The sequence below is a fragment of the Gouania willdenowi genome, chromosome 4 (assembly GCF_900634775.1).
Source record: "Gouania willdenowi chromosome 4, fGouWil2.1, whole genome shotgun sequence".
Lineage (NCBI taxonomy): Eukaryota > Metazoa > Chordata > Actinopteri > Blenniiformes > Gobiesocidae > Gouania > Gouania willdenowi.
Window position 1 is genome coordinate 3086173 of NC_041047.1, and position 19765 is coordinate 3105937.

The following is a 19765-nucleotide window of genomic DNA, read 5'->3' on the forward strand; positions in this document are numbered from 1 at the left end:
TATTTCATTTTTAATCTAAATTCGTTTTTGTTGGAAATATGATGTTGTGGACATTTTTAGTCACTTTAACAACGAACAGCATCAATAGTGTGCGCAGTGGTGCGTTCATGGTCTCTTAGAATTTCTGGACATTTTGAAGCAGTAGTAAAATATTATTTGACTGTGATCTGCAGTGCTTTAAACTATATCTGTTTATTGCTCCTCCCTATTAATAAAATGTTATTCCTACCATTGAGTCCCATTAAAAAAACTCTCATCGTTTGCAGCAGTTTATTCAAAGTCATTGACAAAATGTAAACATCACCATTAAATTGAATAATTATGGAAAGTTTGCTTTAACAATAAAATGACGTGTTGCTCGGTAAATCCCAGCGCGTCCGTCTTTCACATGATGTGAGACGTGACGTCATCAGCAGCTGCCGTTCGACGTCCGGCTCAGAAGATTCTGGATTTCTTCGTTGTCGTTGAACGATTTGTTCCCATATCGCTCCGTCCACCACGATCGGTACTGAAGGAGAAGATTGTAGAGACGTCGGAACTTTTTTCAGCAAAATCAACAATTAAGTGGGAGTTAATAAAATTATTAGTGAAAGTTAATTATTATTACTATTATGTAAGTATATATAAGTCAAGCAAGAGATAATAAAGAGTTATACGTAAAGTAATCTGTTGTTAGTCATAGATTAACGTTCCCACTCACTTGTGTCAATTGCAGGTTCTCAAATTCCTCCAGTTGCCTGAGGAAGCCCAGGTTGGGTCCCGCACATGGTCGGACGCAGCGTACGGCCGCCAAAGACTCCACCCACCCTCGGCCAGTCACCGTCATCACGTAAGCCACCACCAGGGTGACGCTGCGGGACACGCCCGCCACGCTGACAGAACCACACAAGCATAGTTAGAACCTTTTTCATATAATTAAAGCTAAATGTAGGGTTTTATAGGGATCCTCCTCTGTTTTTACAAACGTGTCCTAAAACCTTTAAAATGTCCTTATTAGTCGATCTATGTCTAACAAAACACATTATTATACACCAGATTTGTTTTATTACCTTTTAAAAATGTGACTACTTTACCGTTTTAGAGCCTGTGTTCCTCCATCTTGAAATCACATGATTGATGATGTCACAAAGCCCCACTGCCTGTAAACATCTCATTGTTTTCTATTAGAGTGAAACATTCAGCCTGATTTTTAGATCATTTAGTAGCTTTTTACATAATTTAGTTGCTTTTTAGATAATTTTGTAGCTTTTTAAATAATTTTGTAGCTTTTTCGGTCAAAATGACAAGTTGTGCTGCTTCCGGGTTCCTCTAAATAATCAGGAATCACAAACAGTGTGCTGACACGCTTTGGTGGCTGAAATTAGTGAGTAATCACAGACTGTTGAAGACACACAAATCCTGAAAATAGAAGTCCTTTTGGGTGGGAGTCCTTCAGCAGTACGTGATTTACTCGCTAACTTAAGCCACCAGAGCGTGTCAGCGTACTGTTTAAGGGAGAGTAAAGGTCCCTTAGGAGAGCTCTTCTTCTCTGCTTCATTGTCTACTACCAAACCTCAGAGTTGGAACTGTCGTCCCCTGTGGTCACACATTTTTTTATTCTCTTTCACTAAACAAAAGAGGTTTACATCGACATCTTTAACTTTTCCTGATTATTTAGAGCAACTAAAAGCAGCACAAAGTGTCATTTTGTCTGAAAAAATCTGCTAAATCATCCAAAAATCAGGCTGAATGTTTACAGGCAGTGGGGCCTTGTGACATCATCAATCACATGATTTCAAGATGGAGGAACACAGGCTCTAAAACTGTAAAGTTTAAAAGTTAATAAAAACAAATATGTTGGAAAATAATGTGTTTAGTTTGACATAAATCTACTAATAAGAACATTCAGAAGGTTTTAGGACACATTTAAAAACAGGAGGATCCATTTAACAAGAACTAATGTTAGAATGTGAGCAGAGAATAGATCGTAGTGAAACATAGCTAAGTCTCGCTAATGGTGAGACGGGCAGTAATTTAGCCTCATGTAGGGGGCGCTACTTCTTGTTCTCTTCTTCTACTGTACAGCCTCAGAGTAAGTGACAGAAAGCTCCTCCCCTTTGGTCACAACCAGAGTTTACTGTAATACTATGGCCGTGTTGTAAACGTTATCCTAACGTACGACTTATACTAAGTGTGATGTCATAATGAGTATGTAGTGCGTTCACATTAGATAGTATGAACAGTTTGAGTACGTGAGAAATACCAGGATGTTTACTGGGGGCATTTTTTAAGTATGCACGGTGGGCACACTAGTCATACTCAACCGTCCCATAATGCATTGTGAGCGGAACGTAAAATCATCCTGGGACAGGTGTCATGTACTGAGATTGTATATGCACGTATATGTGCATGCGCGCACATGCGCACATCCCCTTTTCAAAATAAAAGCATCCCTTCTTGTCTTCCAATAGTTTTTTTTACGCTTTTGAAGTTAACAGGAAGTTCAGTCACTAGCACAATGTAGGGTCTCTGAAAATGTGAGTTTTATGGATGAAATGAGCACATGTTGATATTTTACTTGGTCACTTTCAAAGTAAAAGTGGAGAATCAACAGAGATATTTAGCCTCAGTGTGATTCAGGTTTTTAACGCTATAGGTTCCAAATGCATCTTGGGAAATTTGGAAGTGTACTTCAGTGGGAATGCTCACCATCCTAATCATACTATAGTATATACTAGACAGTATATACTCATTGAGTTTGGAGTGGATTGTACGTTAGTGTGATTAGGCCTCAGGCCGTAAAACAGAACATGGTGTTTTATTTTGAAAGAACTGGAAGTACACATACAGAAGTAATTTGAAAAGCTGTTCTTTCCTTTTATTTTTTTAAAGTTAAGATATATCAACGTATTGTTTAATGAATAAATACATAGTTAGATAAATCTTAACCTTTGAAAATAAATAGAAAATAACACCTTTCAACTTTACTCTCGTATCAGAAGCAGCACATATTGATGATGTCATGTTTATTTCCAGTTTATTCATAATACAATGTCATGTTGTTTCCTGAGGCTGTTCAGTCTGGTGAGTTTTATTTTGAAGCCTGAGGCCGTTTCATTTGACGGAGGTTTTGCTGAGTCATGAGTCTCTTTGGTCACTGTGATCAACTCTAAACAGTCATAGAGTGTCAGACCTGTTTCTGTTACTGTGAAATAACCTGGAACTAAACATAACAACCCTGGAACAACCTGTCACTGTGAATGTTCATGGACATAATATTTTCATTTAAATGTTCACCTGCACTACTCATCAATGCACTACTGCACTATTATCTTATTATTATTATTGTATTTTTTATTTTATTTCGTTATTATTATTATTATTATTATTATTATTATTATTATTATTATTATTATTATTATTATTATTATCTTGTTATTTTATTTAGTTTGCACATATTAGTCTAACTACTCTTATACTTATATATTTATATTTATGTTTATACTTCTTTTTTTATTTATTTTTTATTTATTCTAGTTGATTATTATTTAATGTTACACTATCTGAGAGAGCACAGGTCACCAAGACAAATTCCTCGTGTGTATTCATACACTCTTGATCAATAAAGTTGATTCTGATTCTGATTCTGATAAATGAGTTCTCCTGATACCTGATACCTCACTCTGAGATGTATGTTAGTATGACTAGTACGTTAGTATGAATAGTACGTTAGTATGAATAGTACGTTAGTATGACTAGTACGTTAGTATGAATAGTATGTTCGTATGAATAGTACGTTAGTATGAATAGTACGTTAGTATGACTAGTACATTAGTATGACTAGTATGTTAGTATGACTAGTACGTTCGTATGACTAGTACGTTAGTATGACTAGTACGTTAGTATGACTAGTACGTTAGTATGAATAGTACGTTAGTATGAATAGTACGTTAGTATGACTAGTATGTTAGTATGACTAGTACGTTAGTATGAATAGTACGTTAGTATGACTAGTACGTTAGTATGACTAGTACGTTCGTATGACTAGTACGTTAGTATGAATAGTACGTTAGTATGACTAGTACGTTAGTATGAATAGTACGTTAGTATGACTAGTACGTTAGTATGACTAGTACGTTGGTATGACTAGTACGTTCGTATGACTAGTACGTTAGTATGAATAGTACGTTAGTATGACTAGTACGTTAGTATGACTAGTACGTTAGTATGAATAGTACGTTAGTATGAATAGTACGTTAGTATGACTAGTACGTTAGTATGACTAGTACGTTAGTATGACTAGTACGTTGGTATGACTAGTATGTTCGTATGACTAGTACGTTAGTATGAATAGTACGTTAGTATGACTAGTACGTTAGTATGACTAGTACGTTAGTATGAATAGTACGTTAGTATGAATAGTACGTTAGTATGACTAGTACGTTAGTATGTGATTTACAACACAGCCTGTAACTGAGTTCAGACTGTTTATCTTTTATTGATGTGAGTGATTATTATTGGTTGGTTGAACCGACCAGTGGACGAGGCATCCTTCTCCTCTCAGACGACACTCGTGGATGAAGACGATGCTTTCTCTGAAGTATTGAGTCCTAATCACACAGTGACCATTAGTTCAAAGTCTTTTACTCTGAAAGCATCATTAATGATATACTCACAGGTTGTGTTTGGAGTGGTCAGCAGCACGAATACACAGGTACGTCTTGTCCTGGCCACAGTCATTATTCACACTTGTTATTCACAGTGAAGGTCAGTGAAGGTCAGTTGAAGGTGTTCTCACCTCCAGGACGGGAGCAGCCGTGTCATGTATGGACAGGATGTGGGTGATGTTGTGTTTTTCCAGCAGTTCACGGTCTCCTGCATCTGAGGATAAAACAATGACTCCCACATATCAATGTAAGTTACACAACGCTGCTAACATTTTATTGACACTGTAAAGTTTGCATCAGAAAATCTGCATTATTTTAATGTAATTTGCATGAATTTTTGGAAATATTTGCGAGAAATTACATGGTTTTAGAAAAAAAATAGTGTGATTTTACTGTCCATACAAAACAATAATTTGATCAATTTCTTGAGAGAATATAATATATTTAAAAATAAATAAAACTGATAAATAAAAAGAAAAAAAAACAGATAACTATTCAAATAAATGAAACATGTCTGAAACAATAAATACAATTATAATAATGATCATAATAACAACATGATTTTAACACATTTTCCACACTTGTACTCACCTGCAGGTTATAACCTAATAAATAGAAAATATACTAAATAATTAAATAATAATAATAATAATAATAATAATGGACTTAAAGATTTATAACTTTCAGAATAAAACACGCTATAACCAATGAACTAGTTTTTTTTTTTTTTTTTTTAATAAATAGTTTGAGATGAAGTGAGCATTTGGAGGCAGATGTTCCTCCAGAGGTTGGTTTCATGTCTCCTCTGAGCAGAAATAACTACAGTGGGCCTCTCTCCAAACACTCCGTCTATGAAACTCTATCTAAGTCCTTCTAATCCGCTGGCCTCAAGGTCACAGAAGGTCGGCACAGCTCCAGCCCGACATCCATCCAGTAAGTGTTTTTATAGCCCCGCAGGGAGCTGACGTCACATCGATTAGAAACAAAACACACTGAGGTCTGAACACAGACTTCACAATAAAACTACAGCAAACAACACATTTTAACGTCTGAAATACATGGTTAGAGTTGTGTTTTTTAGTGTTGTTTTGTGTATTTTTCACATCATTTTGTGTGTTTTTAGTGTTGTTTTGTGTATTTTTCACATCATTTTGTGTGTTTTTAGTGTTGTTTTGTGTATTTTGTTAGGATTTTTTGTCCGTCTGATGGTTTTGTTGTACTTTTGTTGTCATTGTGTTTGTTTTGGGTAATAGTGTTTACATTTTTGTTGTGTTTAAAATCTTCTTGAAATAATTTTGTGTAGTTTTTGGAGTTTTTAAGGATTATTGTTTTGTGTGTCCTGCATGTTTCGGTTAGCTTAGCATGTCGCGACTACTTCTACATGTTTATTTAGCTTAGCGTGTAGCATTCAGTCCTACATGTTAGGGTTTGCTGAGCACGTAATGACCAGTTCTACATGGTTTGCTGAGCACTTAGCAATCAATTCTACATGTTTTGGTTATCTTAGTATGTAGCGACCAATCCTACATGTGTTGGTTAGCTTAGCACGTAGCAATCACTTCTACGTGTGCTAAGCTAACCTAAAATTGTCGGATTAGTCGCTACGTGCTAAGCTAACCAACACATGTAGGATTGGTCGCTACATGCTAGGCGAACCCAAATATGTAGGATTGGTTGCTACATACTAAGCTAACCAAAACATGTAGGATTGATCACTACGTGCTAAGCTAACCAAAACATGTAGAAGTGATTGCTATGTGCTAAGCTAACCAAAATATGTAGGATTGGTTGCTACATGCTAAACTAACCCAAAGATGTCATGTTTGGGTTAGCTTAGCATGTTGCCACCAGTCCTACATGTTTTGTTAGCTTAGCACGTAATGACCACTCTTAAATGTTTTGGTTAGCTTAGCATGTAGTGAACAGTCTTACATGTTATTGTTAGCTTAGCACATAGCAACCACTCCTACATGTTTGGGTTAGCTTACTAGGCTACATAGTAGTAGCACTGGCTGAGCAGGGTCAAAGGCTAAATGGGTGGGGCTACATTTTCAGGTTGACTGATTTGTTCACAAAACAAATGAGTAAGAATACCTAAATTGCATAAAAACTCAAGTTTTTCTTGTTTTTGAGCGACTGTTCTGGTGGTTTTGTTTTTTTTATGAATGAGACGGAGTCAAGCTTTAGGGTTGCTGGTCAGATGCAGACACAGGGTTTATTTGTCAAAAGGTTTGGGGAAGTAATGACCTTTCTTTGTCATGTTTCTATAAATAGCTTCTTATCCTGACTTTTCCATGCACACGTGGGAAAGTTGGCGGTAAAATGACTGATTGCATCAATCGTGACTTGGACAAGAAAACATGTGACAGAGGCGGAGCTCAGTGCAGATTAAATGTGAGAATAAGTGAGGGAGCGTACCTTTGATATTCCCCAGGTAAAGATCAGGAAGGACCTGAAACAGGAAGCCAAGACATGAGCAGAGGAGGTGACGGTGTGTGTGTGTGTGTGTGTGTGTCACTATACCTTATTGATCCCATTCCCCATGTCTCCAGCAGGTTCTGAAGTCAGTTGAACAGAGTTATCCTAAGAGGTGTCATCGCTCTCTCCCTGAGGTCATTGTCTGAGCTCCAGGCGTGACCCATGGATACCTCACAGCCCTCCACGCTTCCACGCTGCTGCTCCTCCACCATGACGTAATGCCACAGTCGTAGCAGAGAGGTTATATTTAGAGCAGGAGAAGGTCATGAGACCACGGACACACACATACCGAGCAGACAAAGATGAGTGAGAGAGCCAGAGGGCAGAGGAATGAAGATCCCACGTCTCAGTATCAATAACCAGGGCTGTCGAACACATTTTAGCTCAGGAGCAGTTTCACCTCACATGGGCCGCAGATTTTAGGCGGGAAAACAAGGAATTTCAACATTACTGTGCAGTAGTTTACACTTCCATGTCTAAATAAATAAAGTATGTAAAGCACCCACAATATCCAGGTTATAAGTGATAAAGCTTCACTTTAAATTTCCCTCATTTTCTGATCAATTTTTATTAAATTTGGAGATGGTTTTGTAAAATAATTGAATGATCGAGCAGGTTTTTGTAACAATTGAAAGTTCTTTCAACAATTTGAGATTAAAAATGACTGTAATAAATGTTTGTTTTTTTCTCACAAGATGGTCCTGAACAACCACATGAGAGGAACCTTTTCAATGTGATGTTCGTCGTAAATGTTTTCATCTGAATAAACACATTGACTCCACACAGGAGAGAAACCCTATGATTGTGTTGTTTGTTGAATGAACAGGTGTATGAAGGTCCACATAAGATAAAACCCTAAAGTGATGTCATGTGATATACAGTAAGCATGTGAAACATTTTGGAGTTTTATTGGATTTGTGTATTTGCAGGAGCTTAGATATCTACAACTGCATTAGTTGTTAATTTAAACAGTGATATAGGATTTAATTTCTCATATTTACTTTCTTGAATTGGAGAATTGAATGTTTTAAAAAGCCAGATCTGTCCCTGACCTTAAGTGAGACACATGTCCAACACCTATGAGAGCATTCCAAGAAATGACAAGAATAACTTCACAAACACACTGAACTACCAAAAGAAACACACAAAATGTAAAATACAAAAATGAAACAAAACTGTATACAAAATTATTTTCAAACACAGAATTAAAAACAACAAAAATCCACCAAAGAATAGAAAATACACAATAGCTTCGAAAACACATAAACAGACAAAATGACCTAAAACACACAAAATTAATGCTCTGATTAATTAATATTATAAATGCTGACATAAATGTGGATCATGTGACCCTCAGGTCAGATACAAACATGTACATGTGAGTGTATAAATCCATGACAACACACCACTAGGGAGCGTGCACGCACTGGAAAAACTTCATTTACAAACTTATAACTTTCTGTGTGTTAACTTTATTTTAATGTTATTGTTTTCTGCGAGTTTAAAACAAACAATAATAGAGAAAAGAGGAAGAAAACAACATAAACAACACATCTTATTTATAAACACAGACCAGGAAGTGACGTCACGCACACCTGATGGACTTCAGTCACATCCGGTTCAGGACAATGATTAACCTGCAGGACAGGATCAGGATCAGGATCAGGATCAGGATCTGGATCTGAGGAATGGCGCGTTTCCTGCAAACCAGGTGTTTGTGCACAACGATCATGAGGAACACACACTCCTACAGGTTTGTGTGTGTGCGTGTGTGTGCTTTCAGCGTGTTTTAATAGTTTTTCACCTGAGCTCGTGTGATTCTGTCCACCAGGTGGAGCCACGTGCTTGTTTCTAGTTACACATTTACAGTCAGCACAACAAGCCAAAACAAATCCCAACTTTTGCATCATTCTGTTCTTATTGTTGTTTCACTGTCATTTTGTTAGTTTTCTAAATTATTTTCATTGTTTTGTGGTTAATGTGTGTGTTTTTCTGTTGTTGTTTTGTGTGTTTTTCTGTCATTTTGTTTCTTTTGAAATTATTATTATTATTATTATTATATTTTTAAGCGACTTTTGTCGTTGTTCTTTGTGTGTATTTTTATGTTGATTTCTGTTCTTGTTTTCAGTATTATGTTTTTTTTTGTATCTTTTGGATTGATTTTGTGATAGTCATCCTTTTGTCTTGTGTATTTTTCTGTCATTTTGAGTCGTGTATTTTTGTACAAACCGTAAAAAAGCTCTAGATGTCTCTGTGTGTGTGTGTGTGTGTGTGTGTGTGTGTGTGTGTGTGTGTGTGTGTGTGTGTGTGTGTGTGTGTGTGTGTGTGTGTGTGCAGCTCAGGCAGGCGGCCTGTGAACGGCGTAGAGCTGTACTATGAGCAGACAGGCAGAGGGAAACACGCTGTGCTGCTGTTTCCTGGAGCTCTGGGTAAGAACCGACACACACTGCTGTTAAAGTGGAATAACGCCTCAGTGTCTGTGCATTGGCTAAAGTAAGAAGTTCACGTTTAAAGCCCGTAACGTCTCCTCACAGGAAGCACAAAGACGGACTTTGGTCCTCAGCTGAAGTCTCTGAACCAGGAGCGTCTCACCGTGGTGGGCTTCGACCCTCGAGGTTACGGACAGTCCCGCCCCCCCAACAGAGACTTTCCTCCAGACTTTTATGAGAGAGACGCAGAGGACGCCGTGGGTTTGATGAAGGTTTGTCAACAACAACATATGTTTGATTCAAAACCTCATTTGAGACGCAAACTACCGCAGTCGATCAGGTTCTGTTTTCTTAGTTTTAATTACTTACAGTAACTATTTGTATGTTTACTCCTTTATAAACCTTTAACACATTAAACCAGGGGTTTCAAACTCAATTTAGTTCAGGGACCAAATACGGAGCAGTTTGATCTTAAGAGGGCCACAGCTTTTATATGGGAAAAAGAATAATTTCAACATTATTGTGCCTTAGTTTGCACTTCTACGTATACATAAAATACAAAATATGTAAGAAACCGACCAAATCCAAGCAACAGGGTCTTCACTTTAAATTTCCTAGATTTTTTGACCAATTTCTGTTAAATTAATTCAATTCAATTTTCAATTAAACTTTATTTATATAGCGCAAATGACAACAAAGTCATCTCAAAGTGCTTGACAAAAAAATAGAGTCCGTAGTAAGAAAGAAAGAACCCAATATGATCCACATGAACAAGCATTTAGCGACAGTGGGAAGAAAAAACTCCCTCTTTTTATAGGAAGAAATCTCCAGCGGAACCAGGTTCAGAGGTGGCAGCCATCTGCGTCGACTGGCTGGGTTAGTGAACAGAAGGACAAACATAACAGGATAGAAGAATAGAACCATCCAAGTGTCCCAGACTAGTTGAGACGTGAACCAATGATCAGGAATATCAAGACACCTGAAACAGAAAAGAGAGCTCTCTGAGGTCGAGGAGAAGGCACAGACTGCAGAAAAAACATGATTCACTATGACACACTCATTCCTAGTGGTTGGGTACATTAAACGTCTTGCGTATAAATATTTCAAAATTTGAGGAAAACTGAAGGATTTTATAACAATTTAGATTTTTTTTCAACAGTTTAAGATTATAAATGACTTGTGATATAAGCACTGGGAAAACTGAGCACCTGCAAATATTGTTGAGTTTCATTTTACACAATAATTTATCTTTTTCTCTGTCATTTTTGCTTTCTCCCACGGGCTGAATTGGATGCTCAAAAGAGCCGGATTTGGCCCCCGGGCCATGAGTTTGACACGTACTCTAAATGATAACGTCAAATGAACAAGATCACTTAAAGGTAGTGTAGGCAATTTTCAAAAGCAAGCATAATTTTGAATGTAGCCTCCCTGACGACTCTGCCTCTTCCCCCTCGCCCCTCCCCTCTGTGCGCCGTCTCACTCACATGCATGCTCACAGCTGCTGCAGAAGAAGAGCTCATTGTGTAGAAACTGCATTGTCTCATTCAGTAGTGAGTAAACGCTAAACTTTATGATTATATATGTTAAAAAACGTGACCAAAAACTCTGTTTTAACTCTGTCAGAGGTAACGCGCTTTCTGTGTGAGCTCGTGCATGTGAGGGATCGAGAACGAGCAGAGAGACGCGATTGGCTAAAAAAAATTGTTTGTTTTTTTCCATTGGTTGAAATTATTACAGATTTACAGCTGCTACAGATGATGGATTTTCTTTGTTCCTTTTTCATAAGATCTTAATTTCTGTCAGGACATAAAGACAATTTCACCCAAAAACTTAAAAAGGACTATTTGGAGAACATTGCCTACCCTAGCTTTAATATGTTCAAAAACAATATGAAATGTATAATGTTGAAGAAATATGAGACACAAGTGTGGTGTAATGGTTTGTTTGGTTATGTTGCTAAAAATTAAGTTATTTTAGGAATCATTCCCTGTTCTTTGTTCCTTCCTCAGTCTCTGGGCTTCACTAAGTTTTCTCTCCTTGGTTGGAGCGACGGGGGAATAGCGGCGCTGTTCCTCGCCGCCAAACACCCCGACCTCGTTAATAAGATGGTGGTGTGGGGCTCTAACTCCTTCGTTTCCCAGCAGGACCTTCAGATCTACAACAGTAGGTCACACACCACTGTCTTTATGCCAGCGTGGATTTATCAGGAACACAAAACACACCTTTGAACTGTTGTTGCATGTGTCCTGTAAAGTTCTGCCTTTATGTATTTATATTGACTTTGATCTTCTTCTTCTTCTTTGGTGGATTATGAACTGTTTCTCTGCAGTGGTCAGGGACGTCTCCAGATGGAGTCCCAGGATGAGGAAGCCCATGGAGGAGCTTTATGGAGGTCAGATCTTTGTTGAAATGTGGCAGGCCTGGGTGGACGCCATCGGACAGTTTGCACAGAGACCAAACGGTGACGCACGACCACAACATAACAACATACACAGTTTACACACATACAGCACAGATTTCCATTCTACGATACTCCAGACTCTAGAGTATCGTAGATGTTACAGATGAAACAGTGAATGTAGCGTGTTTTATTTTTACGTTCTACGACCAAATATCAACCGTTATTTCCTAGTTATAAGTTGTGACTAGGGATGTAGCGATTCACTCAACTCCCGATACGATTCGATTCACGATACGATTCTCTCACGATTTATTTTACAGAATCGGACTGTAGACAAATGATGATTGAAAAATGAAAGGAAAATAGTACAGTATTTTCTTTCATTTTTCATTGTCAAAAGAATCCCTTGATAAACTATTCAAAACAATGCAATTTAACTAGTTCTTTTTCTTTTTAAAAGTGCAACTGAAAATGTATTTTGTGTCTTAACAATTGGACTTAAAAAAAACAAAAAACCGGCTGCCCTGTATTTATGTCAGGTATTTATTTGGACCAACAGAGGGCGCTGGTAACCCAGTGGTCGGTTGGGATGCAGCTATTTTGTGCAGTGAAGAAGAGATGCTATGCTAACAGACAGAGCTAATAGAAAAACGTGACTTTTACAGATATTCACATAATATTACAGATATTCTTGCGGTGCTAAAGGGGTAAGGAATCATTTATTAACATGTTTAAGAGTAGAGGGCGGCCAGAAAGAAAGTAGTAGCAGATTCCGCCCACCGCCTACACTTTTGGACAAGAGGATAAATATATAGCTGTTTAAAAAAAAGTACTGCGATTAAATTTTCAGAAATCAACCGTGATATCTATGAATTGATTTTTAACTGCCTTACAATTAATCGTTACATTCCTAGTTGTGACTGTTTTCCTTTTAGAACTGAGGGAGCGACTTACACAACAATGCACTCTATGGTTACATTTTAGGCCAGCAGCGCCCTTTAGTGGCTGTAATGTGAACTGACTGATCCAAACAGTCTGTGTGCTGTCTTTAAATGATGGAGTTGAGAGAGCTGTTTATGGCCCTGTTTGTTCCCCAGTGGGCCGGAACAGGAAAACACAGATTATTTCTAAGGAATGAAAGAACATTTTTATCCTGACAATGTATTATTTATGAGTTTAAAAGTGTAAAGTTGAATATTGTGAGTTCAGGGAGCATCTGCGTGGAGCTGCTGTCTTTCATCCACTGTCCAACGCTCATCATCCACGGAGAAAAAGACCCGATGGTTCCCATCTTCCACCCACAGTTTCTCCTCCAACACATCCCTGGATCACAGTGAGGAACACACACACACACACACACACACACACACACACACACACACACACACACACACACACACACACACACACACACACACTTTTTTGCTCTATTTTTTTTTCTTTCTGTTTAATTTTTAATTACATTTTGGTTTATTAGGGTTTTTTTTTCTTTTTTGTAGTTTTTGGGGGGTTTTTTCCTCATTTTTCCTTGTTTATTTCTTGTCATTTCCTGTTTTTTTTCTCTATTATTTTGTGTTTTTCTCATTTTTTCCCTTTTTTCTTTCCCTCACACACACACACACACACACACACACACACACACACACACACACACACACACACACACACACACACACACACACACACACACACACACACACACACACACACACACACACACAGGTTACATCTGATGCCTGAGGGGAAACACAACCTCCATCTTCGCTTTTCCGACGAATTCAACAAACTGGTGGAGGACTTTCTGGAGCAGTGACAACAAGCTTGTTTCAATAGTTTTACTCTTTAAAAATTATTTAAATCATATGTTTTTCCAATATAAAGAATAATGCTGACTTCTTAGTTATTTGATCATAAATATGTGATAATAAAAATTATAAAACCAACAAAGATCTAGCCTGGTTTGACTGTTACCATTAAATATTCTAATATCAAAGATATTTAATGTGTATGATTTTAAAATGCATTTACAAGCTTTGTCCATTATTAGTAAAATTATGTAAGAGAATAACAAGACTACATCTTATTACTTATTTCGTGCATTTTACTTCATGTTTTTTGTTTCAATGCAGGATTATTAAAATAAAATAATCAAATGTACTCTTCTGTCAATGTAATATTGGTCAAATATTATTCAAAATATATCATAAAATATTCTGGACTAATTAATCATTAAAAGATAATGTATAAAGGAGTTTAGTTCTAGTTTATTTTTGTCTTGTCGTTGATTTTGCACATTTTTATTGTTCTGCCATAAATGTTTTGGGTTTTTTTTCGTATTATTTTAGTATTTCATAACGCCCAAACTTCCCCCAGACAACTTGTAAAGTCGCTGTTAAATGTGTTACTTTCAAAATAAAACAAAAATTGGAAAATTATACAAAATTTGGATTTCATAATTTATTGTCATGATATCACTTTGTTTTGTCTTGTCTGTGTGAACATGAATTTGAAAGAGAAACTATTCTCATAACGCATGCGCAGTCGTCTCTGTGTAGGGCGTCATCAAAGCGCGCGCTGCTGTGGTGTTCTGCCTAAATTGGTGACCGATTCACCTGGTTATTTTTTGGCAGCAAGCATTTAAATATGTATTATATTATTGGGAAATGTTATGTCTGCCTACACTGTAGTTTATATTAAGTATCATCAACTAATAATAAGCGAACACTGTTTTCGTAAGGTGTTGCAGTAAATCTTAGGCACCCCGTGGAGTTAGTCACCAGTTATAACGGAAACCACTCGGACGATAACACCGGATGTTGTTTTCCTCAAACAGGAAGCGTTTTAAATCTACCGGTTCTGCATCGTTTCAACACGTCTCACAGGATGAATGAAGAGCTCGTTGTTAATGGAGGATTCACGAACATCTCGGTGCATAATTTCTCGGAGAAGCTTCTGGAACAGCTCGTCCACTTCCACGTCATGAAGCTGGACGGAGGGTTCTTCCTGTGGGTCGGTTCTGCTCCGGTTCTGTCCAACATGGCGGTGTCGATGAGCAGCAGGCACGTGAGTAACGGATTTATCTTCACTTTTAGTTTGGTTTGTTCTCTAAAACAATATAAAAAACAGTATAAGAATGTTCATAAGACGGGCATTAAACTTTTGTTCTCTTACCGAAAAGATACTAGTCATAATTATGACTTATTATGGAATACTGTCTAAGCGACAGTAAGAAAATTATAAGTTTCTCATAATTATGACTTAAGATGTATTTATTATTTAGGGGTGTCCCGATCCAATATTGATATTGGATATCGGTCCGATATGAGCCAGAAAACAATATCGGAATTTATCGGACTGCATCTAAAATCTCCGATATATATTATATTAATTCAGTTGTAGAATACTGTAGATATTATGTTGAAGGTTAAAATGTATGTAACCAATAGGTTAATAATAAATGGGACAGTTTTTCTCATCCCTACTGTTGCTGACTATTGTTCTCTGTTTGAGTAACATCACACGATCAATACTTTTCTAACATTATACACTACATAATAAGTCAAAAGTATGTATGCTATGTGCTGATATCATATCGGATCGATATCGGCAAATGGCCTAGGCTGCAATATCGGTATTGTGTTGGAATTAAAACAACTGTATCGGGAAATCCCTGCTATTATTATTATTAGTATTAGTATTATTTAATTTTTTCTCTTTTATTGGTGGGAATGGGCTTCAATCGATATTATATAGATATTTTTTTTAAATGTTACATAATATTTACATAGTAGTTCCATTAAATGTTAAATATTGATTTTAGTAACTGTTCGTATTCTAATATTCATTGTGAGACGTTGAACATGTTTTATTGTTATTATTTTGGATCAGTATTTTTGTTTTCCATACAGGATAAGATAAAATAAGATATTCTGTATAATTTGATTCATTCAAAAGTGTAGTTTATATTTGAAAAGTTAAGCCACATTTTCTAAATTACAATATTAATAATAAATGAATTTTAAACCGAGAAAGAGAGCGCAGACCTCCGCCAAGCAGCTCAAGCTCAGCTAACATGGTCACGGTAACATGGTAAACTCAGGATTGCCATGAATACCTGTCAACATTGAGCTGTGTTACCACGACGACCTGTCAACATTGAGCTGTTGACAGGTCGTGGACGGGAAAATGAATGGGATAAATATATATATATTTCTTGTTAAAAACAAACATTTCTTGTTAAAAACAAACAAACAAAATATGCTCTCAAACAACCTTATTAACTTTAACTTAATATACTGTAGGTCAGGGTTGTTCAACATGTGGTCCGTGGGCCAAAATAACCCAGTGGTGGCTGAAGGTCTTCAAAGGGAAAAACTTAAATAACATTAAGAAATAATTTATAAATTAAAAACTGTTTTGTGATGGCATTCCTAAGCCCCTTCAAATTAAAAGCACCATATGTTAAATAGTTTTTGCAGCAGCCGTGAAACTGAGATCTTTTGTGTCTCCAGGATTCAACGCCTCTGTCCACGTTGATGATGGGCGACCCGTCGGATACCACAGCATCCAGCCTGGCTCAGAGATTAGGTGACACTCTTTAAAGGAATTCCTTTCATTGTGTGTGTGCGTGTGTGTGCTGAAAGCGTGATCTGATTAGTTCAACCTAATCTCCTTATTCTGCTGTATATATACAGTATGATAAGTGACTGAGCAGCAGATGCAGCAGTTGGTGTTAGGGTTCAACTGGTGATCATGTCATCTGGTGACTGGTTTTTGACAGATGTTGTAAAAACTCAGAATGAATGCACAGCTGTGTGGCTTTATTTTATGGGACTGAAGAACAAGTGCTTCAGACAAATGGGAACGCAGTTTTTTTTTTTTTTTTTGTGCCAACAAACTAAAAAAAAAAGAGCAAATACAACAAACTGCCAATCTGGCAACCCTAATAGCTTATGTCTGTTTTCTGTCAACAGAAATTAACAGGAGAATTAGTTTTTTACACTTGATGTCAGCTGTCTTGTAAAAGGAAGCATCGCAGTAAAAATGAGTAAATGTCCTGTTTGACTTTGTAACAGTGTTGCCAGATTCAAAATCAAGTTTTTTTTTGGCCAAAACATTTTACTAAGTTACATATTGACTAAAAAGCAGCAAAAACTGCCTTTATAAATGATTATAGTTAGTTTTTAATTTAATTAAATGTGTTTTTTGCCTGAAAAATAAAGTTCTAAAATGGGAATACGAGACAGCACCAACCTGGCAACCCCGATGTGTTTCTTTTCCTAAAAATATAAGTTTTGCTTCAGTTTTACTGTTTGACATTTTTTTAAAAAGATGAAAAACAATGAAGGAGGGATGTAACGATTAATCGTGAGGCAGTTAAAAATCGATTCATAGGTATCACAGTTTATATCGATACTCTGAAAACTGAATCGCAGTACTTTTTTTAAACAACAGCAGCTATTTATCCTTCTCTTGTCCAGAAGCATATGCGGCGGGCGGAATCGCCTCCTACTCTTAAACATGTTCATAAATGATTCCTTACCCCTTTAGCACCGAAAGAATATCTGTAATACTACGTGAATATCTGTAAAAGTCACGTTTTTTTAAGCTCTGTCTGCTAGCATAGCATCTCTTCTTCACTGCTAGAATAGCTGCATGCCAACCGACCACTGGGTTACCAGCGCCCTCTGCTGGTCCAAACAAATATCTGATTTAAATGCAGTGCAATGTTTTTTTTAAAGTCCAAAAGTTAAGGCACAAAATAAATTTTCAGTTGCACTTTTAAAAAGAAAAAGAACTAATATGCAGTTTAGCATTGTTTACTATAGAACCAGAATTTAAATTAATAGGCTTCTTCATTTTTTATTATTTCTTTATTTATTTCATTCAAGATTTATTTTTAGTTAAATTGCATTGTTTTGAATAGTTTATCAAGGGATTCTTTTGACAATGAAAAATTAAAGGAAAATAGTACCGTATTTTCAAGTTCTTTTCCCCAAAAAAAATAAAGGAATATTTTTCAGTCATTTGTCTACATTCCGATTTTGGAAAATAAATCGTGAGAGAATTGTATCGTGAATCGTAATCGCTACAATGAAGTTATTCTCTCACTTGTCATTTATGTTTCTGTCACATCGACGCACGCTTCCAATAAATCCTGACTTTTGCTTTAGTGTCAGCGCACGTTACACAGAGATCCTCTGCACTTCATCACCACTGATTTCATTTGACTCTTTCAGCAGCCCAGTCAGTTATAAGTACATTATGTATACGTGAATGGGTCAAGTTAAACATCTTTACTGTTTTAGTTTGTATTACATTGTGTAATGTGCATTGTTGGAATGTCACTGATCAATAAACATTTTTTTTAATTGATTTCTTTTTTTGAAGCATTAATATTAATTTATGCAATGGTAATGTTTTAATTTTAGTGAGGTTAGTCAAATAAATTCAGAGCCAGTTAAATAAACTAAATAAATAAATGTTGCTGGAAATTCAACATATACACAAACATGCTGTTTGCAGTGCCGGTGGGCAGTTAAGTTACCTAATTTATTTATTAAACCTTTATTTTAAGTAAAAAATAATAATAATTTAAGTATATTTCATTGTATTTATTTTAATTCAAAGTTATTTCTAACTCCGCATATACACCACAACCATAAATAAACTCTGGTCCTGCGGGAAACACTAAAAGATCTTTATTTTTTTAATTTTAAGTAAAAACAGAAATATGCTGAGTGATGTTTATATTCCCCACAGGTTTAATTTCTAATTATTCAAATATAACACATTGAGTTTTAACTTCCTCTATGAAATCCTTGAGAAAACCAATGAAAACTCCTATAAAAGTGATTTTTCTCGTCTTTTTCTGTGTGTTTTTGTAGCAAAAAGGACCAAAAAGCAGGTGTTTGTGAGCTACAGTCTCCCAGCTACAGACTCTACCCTGGGTCTGCTGGTGGAGCAGAGGATTGGGAAGGAGCTTCAGCTCCACCCTGAGGTCTTCTAGGACCAGGACACGGACAGAGGTGGACACACCCACTCTTGGTTTTTAATAAATTAAGTGGTTTATTATCAAAAACAGGTCGACCTATGGCTTTTTGTACAAATGCATCATATTATAAAACACAAAACAGCATTAGTGGTTGAATTCAAACAGAAACCGTGTGACACACAGAGAGTAAAAGTGTATAAATGACACCCAACGTGACTACTGTGATCTAATCTATCTGCCACTAATTAATAAAAACAGTCAGGCTTTGTGCTTTGAGTTAAAAAAGAGCAGAAATAACATCATCACAGAACGGAGGACGTCGAGGATCAGCCACGACTCATGTTTACACACGTCAGGATATAATCAAGGAAAATCACCTTCATTTTCAGCCTCCTGGGACTTGTTTTTGCTGTGGTTCCAACTTTGGCAGGATTGGGCTCAATTAGAATTGCAATTACGTAATTGGTAATTGAATTGAAAATGCCATTTACAATTTAATTTAAAAAAAAAAAAAAACGTTCTATGGCTTACACATACGTGGTACAAAATAATAATCTAGGGGTATACTGACAGAAAAAAGGCACCAAAAATATTAATACCAATATTTGATTGATTAGGAACTTTAATAAGGTAACCAAAAGATGAGAAACTAATTAGATAATAGATGTTTGAGTGTATTTTACAGCTGATTTAAGACCCGTTTTCATAAGAGATGCTAACACCAGTTTTATGGGTTATTTATTTATTTCTGGCTCAGTTACTCAGGGTTCCCACGGATCCTTAAGAAGTCTTAAAAATGAATCTAAAAATAAGGCCT

General features: G+C 36.5%; 2 protein-coding genes across 8 annotated transcripts; one reads left to right on the forward strand and one right to left on the reverse strand.

The window, feature by feature from the left end:
- Positions 1–256: 256 nt before the first annotated feature.
- Positions 257–7339, reverse strand: LOC114462154 (dual specificity protein phosphatase 22-B-like). Of its 2 annotated transcripts, none has more exons than XM_028444830.1 (7): positions 7170–7339; positions 7065–7098; positions 4778–4860; positions 4656–4705; positions 4515–4589; positions 701–872; positions 257–508 (listed from the first exon to the last, which is right to left on the reverse strand). In XM_028444830.1, exons 1-7 carry the CDS (start codon positions 7188–7190, stop codon positions 410–412), a joined length of 534 nt encoding a protein of 177 aa, XP_028300631.1. In that variant the 5' UTR covers positions 7191–7339; the 3' UTR covers positions 257–409. The 2 variants fall into 2 exon arrangements, with proteins under 2 accessions (XP_028300631.1, XP_028300630.1); XM_028444829.1 differs by having other exon boundaries at positions 4656–4727.
- A 1398-nt stretch (positions 7340–8737) lies between these two features.
- LOC114461953 (valacyclovir hydrolase-like) lies at positions 8738–19037 on the forward strand. Of its 6 annotated transcripts, none has more exons than XM_028444468.1 (7): positions 8738–8877; positions 9462–9553; positions 9659–9825; positions 11563–11716; positions 11883–12014; positions 13164–13287; positions 14788–14996. In XM_028444468.1, exons 1-7 carry the CDS (start codon positions 8813–8815, stop codon positions 14843–14845), a joined length of 792 nt encoding a protein of 263 aa, XP_028300269.1. In that variant the 5' UTR covers positions 8738–8812; the 3' UTR covers positions 14846–14996. The 6 variants fall into 6 exon arrangements, with proteins under 6 accessions (XP_028300269.1, XP_028300270.1, XP_028300268.1 ...); XM_028444469.1 differs by lacking the exon at positions 14788–14996 and adding an exon at positions 13677–14307 and having other exon boundaries at positions 11883–11945; XM_028444467.1 differs by lacking the exon at positions 14788–14996 and adding an exon at positions 13677–14300.
- Positions 19038–19765: the final 728 nt, after the last annotated feature.

Coding starts and splice junctions, on each gene's coding strand:
- LOC114462154 (XM_028444829.1), bottom strand. Junction 4,861..7,064: donor TTACCTGGGGAATATCAAAG/GTACGCTCCCTC, acceptor TTTTATCCTCAG/ATGCAGGAGACCGTGAACTG. Junction 4,590..4,655: donor GACCACTCCAAACACAACCT/GTGAGTATATCA, acceptor CTGTGTGATTAG/GACTCAATACTTCAGAGAAA.
- LOC114461953 (XM_028444467.1), top strand. CDS start 8,813: ATGGCGCGTTTCCTGCAAACCAGGTGTTTGTGCACAACGATCATGAGG. Junction 8,878..9,461: donor AGGAACACACACTCCTACAG/GTTTGTGTGTGT, acceptor GTGTGTGTGCAG/CTCAGGCAGGCGGCCTGTGA. Junction 13,288..13,676: donor CAACACATCCCTGGATCACA/GTGAGGAACACA, acceptor ACACACACACAG/GTTACATCTGATGCCTGAGG.